Source organism: Polyodon spathula, unplaced genomic scaffold (assembly GCF_017654505.1).
Source record: "Polyodon spathula isolate WHYD16114869_AA unplaced genomic scaffold, ASM1765450v1 scaffolds_3766, whole genome shotgun sequence".
In the NCBI taxonomy this organism is placed as follows: Eukaryota; Metazoa; Chordata; class Actinopteri; order Acipenseriformes; family Polyodontidae; genus Polyodon; species Polyodon spathula.
This window is the reverse complement of record NW_024475225.1, coordinates 1-5,654: the sequence shown is the minus strand read 5'-3', so window position 1 is coordinate 5,654 and position 5,654 is coordinate 1. Positions and strand designations below refer to the sequence as shown.

The following is a 5,654-nucleotide window of genomic DNA, read 5'->3' as shown; positions in this document are numbered from 1 at the left end:
AAAAACAGCAGTGACATACAGAGAAGTCACAGGCTTATTATATACGTGTGTGTGTGTTTGAAGGAGAGCACGACCTGAAATGTTTGAGAACCACTGATCTACCAGATGGTACAGACTTCATCCACAGGCACTGTGGCTTGAGGAAACTTGTTTAAGATTTTGATTCTTAAAGAGATACAGCTTGGATAAAAAAATAAAATAAACATAAACTGACCTTCCCATATGCCATTCAAATGCATTTGTGAAATAATATTCTTATTACATCCAGGCATGCGTTCTCCTCCATTTGGATAGAAGTCAAGGTGTCCAACAGCTTGGGGTATTCCCAATCCTACAATGCAGGAAGACCTGTTAACAGCTAAAGTTTCATGTGGTGTCACTATCAAACCAAATCCCTTCACCCCTTATTATTTTTCCCTTTTTAAGGGGTGTTTAACCCTCTCTGCCCCCCTTAACTACAGGTTCAGGGAGTGTTTAAGGGGGTTATTAAGTGGTTTGAATCTGTTACTTCCATACCTTACTTGTGGTTTAAGCAGTTTAACTCAGGAGTTCTAACTAATGCATCCTCCTTAAAACAGGTCACGTCCCCATAGAAACCTACTGTATTATCAGCAAGTACACATCATTTTGTGAGTGTAGATACAAAAAATGGTGATATCTGCTTTTTTATATTTTATTCTAAAGTGAAATTAAAGGATTATCAGTCTGTAGAACCACATTTTTAAGGTGTACCTAGTTTATACACACCGTGCTGAGAAAAAGACAAAAAAACAACACCCCTTACCAAAATAAGGGAACATGGGCGCAGAATCGGTATGGATGACATCAACAAAAACTGCGTCACTAGCATCCAATCGGACTAAATTATCTGTGTTCTGAAAGTAAGGCGCTGCAGGGTCTAGGCCTGAGAGTTTAAAAATAATTAAAACATTAGTTAGCATATAATTATAATCCCTACAGTCCCAGTATAGGCTGAAAAAACTCATTATTTAACACTTAATTGGATGTCCTCATTGATGGACATCCAATTAAGTGTATAAATAAATACATTATATATATATATATATATATATATATATATATATATATATATATATATATATATATATATATATATATATATATATATACAAGCGCTCTGTAAAACATGGCTTCTCATAGACATACTGTACCTGTTATTCTTCCCAGACCTTTGATTTTCCTGCCAACCTCTCCAGCACAGTGGGCCCCTAAACTATGGCCAATAACATGGAAATCAGCAGGTGCCTGGTTGTAGTTGCTCTGTTTGATAAATAAACAAGTCATTTTTAACAAACATTACTAACAGCAGCGAATAATCAGTTTTACTGAATTACTTTTCATGTATCTGGGAAGAAGAATAAGTAATTCATGTGTTGTAAGTGCATTGTTGTGCTGTTGATCTTGTGGTTATTTTGCCAATGACAGCTAGCCACCCTCTGTATTCACCTGTAAGTATTTGATCAAGTACACAATTTCCGCCGCAACGACTCGGATGTTATTGGAACTTTGAATGTAGCCAGTTCTCGACCCTCCTTGCCAGTCGACACAGATACAGTTCACATCTTCTATTTGCATCATCAGCTGTGGAATAAAATAAGTCAGTTAAACAGGATTTAAATGTCAAATAAGCATTTTAAAAATCATAGAAAACAGAAAAGAAATGGTCAGATGTAGAAAACAGTGCATATGCACCAAATTCAGATAGACCTGATCTTAATTTTGATTTGACCTTTTCTTACTCTTGATGAATATGCCTATCCCAGCTTTAAAAAGCAACGATCAGTGTGTGTGTGTCCTACCTTGCACATGTCCTTGAGCCAGTTTTCATCTCCTTTGTCAATAAAACCGTGGACAATGAAGCGGGTGGTTTTGTTTCCTTTGTAGTTTGATGTCAAAATGGATGATGGATTTAGTGCTGATATTTTCTGAACAAATGACAGGAAAAAAAATGACAATTTTGTCTTAACATGCCTATTAGATACATGATTAATAAGACTTTAACTGAGCAATTAAGTTGTTTTATAAAAATCTAAGTTTATCAGTTAAGTTTGCAGTAGATTAGTAGTATTATTACCTAGGACCTAAGACAATGATAAAAAATCAAGTGCTGCTTGATGACCACGAATCAAAGGGAAAGAAACCAAGGAAAGTGGTTTGGCACCATCCTAACCTTAAAAGTGACAGAGGTTAACATTCACATATGTACAGATAGGGATTCTGATTAACACAGTTATCAATCTAAGAGTTTTAGTGGTTGTCAAGGATCAAGGTGTGCCAACTTTGAAATGAAGGAAGGCACATTAATATTCTAATTAACGGAGAGATGCAAATTTAGTAATGCTAGGCCATGTTTAAACCTAGTTTGTTTACCACTTATCAAACTATCAAACACATTTTCATTGAAAAAGTTGTCCTGATTTGCTATTTGTAGTCACCTTTATATATTTCTTCAGTATAATTTCCTTTTTTACCTGGATTTTCAGTCCAGTGGTTTACACTGCATCAAGATACTAGAAATGATGAAGTGTTTAGAAAAATGTTATAAAATAAAACAAATAAAAATAATGCAAGATCACCATTAAGCAGGACCTTTTTAGCTAAAAACTAGAATGGTAATTTCTTACATCCACTGGGGGCAGAATGTTGCAGGGGGACAGGTTAATGGTTACACGCTGGTGTACTGGCTGAAAAGTTTATGAGCTGTATAGAAGCCACAGGGGTGATTTTAACTTTTTAAAAAGTCTGCAGGATGTGATGACTAAAACAGAAGAATACTTTCGTTAAGACAACTTATATTTCTGATCCTTACCAAGCTGCTCTTTAAGGCTGATCTTAGTTAATAGGGATGTACACTAAGTTTACATTTAATTTCCTACATGTTTACAGGTATTGAACATATTAATATGTTAACATATTAGGGATGTTTCTAACCAATCTGAAAAGCCACCAGGAGAAACCCTCCATCACGAGAAACGCTTCACCACTTTCACTAAACAATGTATTTGTGTAAAAGACTGCGTACAGAATGTAATTACGTATGGAAAATATTGTGATATAATATTAAATATAGGAAATAGTGGCCTACTACCTACATTGTACACTTACTTCTATGTTGCATGCTTTTATTAATACATTTTTTAAAAAAATGTTCACAAAATTCTGCCCTTTTACTACTTAGTTATTTCTGGTACCATAAGATATTTAAAGCTGACACCAATGGAAAGGACTGAAGGGGCCACACTCCTTTGCTTTACCTGGGAGGTGTTGGGGTTTTGCTTGGTGTAGAGAATAAAGTTGGTGTTGATTCTTTCTGGAGGCCAAGGCAGTTTGCCAAGAGGCCTCTGTAGAGTCCCAGCCCACGGCACAGTGTCTACGAAGCACCCCAGCCTGTCATAACAGACCTGAGCAGCTGGAAGAGCACAAAAAGAGTTGAATTCAGAAGGAGTAAGTAGCTTCAAATGTCATTTTTAATAGATTTTACATTATTAGTATTTACATATCCTTATTATGAAATTGCATCTGGCAATGAGAGTCAGAGGTTTTGACACGAGCAATCCTGTTGTGATTTTCACAATGCGTGAGATTCCCCCATCATTCTAAGATGGCAGCGTCCTATGTCTTTGTGACTTTACAAGCAACGGCACACAAATGAAATGCTTACCATGAGAGTTGCTTCAAAATACAAAATATTAACAGTATTATAAACATGCTTATAGAAAATGCATAATCCATATTAGTAATTATAAAACTATGCTTTAAATTATTTCTATTTCATGAATAATCCTGGCTATTACTTTTAAGCAATCCCTTGGGTCTTTTGTAGTTCTAGATTATTAATATTAATATATATATATATATATATATATATATATATATATATATATATATATATATATATATATATATATATATATATATATACTTTTTTTGCCAAAGTTCTATATAATTGTCTTTTTAAAACTCCATGGAAAGGTGTATTTTTTATAAAGCTATTACCTCAACTACAAAGTTTTTCCACAAAGCAGAATGTGGTGGATCTGTACATTTCCATAAAAAACATAGCTCGTATTGCCATAAGCAACAATGTTCAAATTAGTATTTTTTGTAGTTTTTTCCAATCAGTATATTTGTGTTTCACGGAATAGCTCATTTCAAAGTTTTAGGTATGGAAAAAACAACTATATTAGAGATATGGAAGAACACATCTGTCCAAAATTGTTTATATATATATATATATATATATATATATATATATATATATATATATATATATATATATATATATATATATAATGCAATTCCACGTGTGTTCAAATGACCCAGATTCAGAATGGCATTATCTATGAATTATCTTACACTGGATTGTTCTGTATCTAGCATTCCGGGTAGCTACTTTTAATATTTCTAAAAATACTTAACCTAGAATCTTGTGATAACTTATTTTTTAAAGTCGCCTATTTATCTCTATAATTTGTTTGCTTGTAAGTGACCATCTAAACATATTTATGTATATTTTTAAAATCCTCCAGCCATATTTCTAGTGGTGACATTACTAGGCATTGTAATCTGGGACCATAATAATTGACAACTGAGTTTGTAATTTGAGTATACAGTCTGGAATTACCATCCTGTAAATGGAACAGATCTAGTGAGGTTCTAAATGATCTACAGTTGTGAAGAGCCACATTTCTTTTTCTTCTGCTATTCGTTATTGTAGCAATTTTATTAAATATTTGACAAAAATTAGTTAGTAGACCATCTTTACAAAGACAAATAGGTGTACCATGCAGTACTATATCATTTCATAAGGAGCAACCATATCATTTTGCAATTTTCCAACAGGATAATCTGACATTAAAGGATTTGTAAAAATATAAATACAAAATCTTGATTGTAATGCCAGATAGTTCCAGTAAATGTTTGATACTTTCAGTCCACTATTATCATTGCTCTGAAATAGCACACTTAGTCTGATTCTTGCTTTTTTATTTCCTGAAATTAATTGGGAGAACATTCTATTAAAGTATTGAAGTGGCATTTTTAAGAGGATCATAGAAAGAGCATTTGCTATAATAGGAAAAATTGCCATCTTAATAACGTCTGTCCTCCTCCATAGGGACAAATGTAATTTAGTCAAATTTTCTAGCTTGATTTTGATTTTTGCTAAAATTGGCTGGAAATTTAAGGAAACCATTTTCTTAAAGTAATTGTTGATAGTGATACCCAGATATTTAATACCACCCTTAGGCCAAATAAAACTATATTTACTATACAGCACAGGGTATATTTGAAGAAATTAAATGTCTTTTGCCACATCCTCTTATCCCATGTGTAACGAATCTGATGTAGGACCACTTGTGAAATTAAGTACATTTTTCCTGTTTTGAATTCATTTTTTTTGTAACTGATGTGTCAACAGGCAAAACACTCCTTGGGTTTCATGGTGATACAGCTGCTAGGGTAGAAGTTCATTTTATAATAAACGACTTACTGTAGACTGAGCCAAACAGGAAAACTGCTGCTATCCAGAATGAGAACATCTGCAACACAAAATAATCAAGATTAAAGTGTGGCTATAACATGGAGACAGTGTTTCAGGCTGAAATGATAGAACCGTTACTCACCTTGGATAC

General features: G+C 33.5%; 1 protein-coding gene across 1 annotated transcript; it reads right to left on the bottom strand.

Annotated features, from left to right (window-relative positions):
* Positions 1 to 214: 214 nt before the first annotated feature.
* On the bottom strand, positions 215 to 3,430 carry LOC121312268 (pancreatic triacylglycerol lipase-like; the record flags this gene model as incomplete). The annotated part of the gene is made up of 6 exons (XM_041244193.1): positions 215 to 331; positions 785 to 904; positions 1,173 to 1,281; positions 1,468 to 1,602; positions 1,821 to 1,946; positions 3,276 to 3,430. Coding segments are annotated over 6 exons (762 nt in total), but the record flags the coding sequence as incomplete, so codon positions are not given.
* Between the last annotated feature and the right edge of the window lie 2,224 nt (positions 3,431 to 5,654).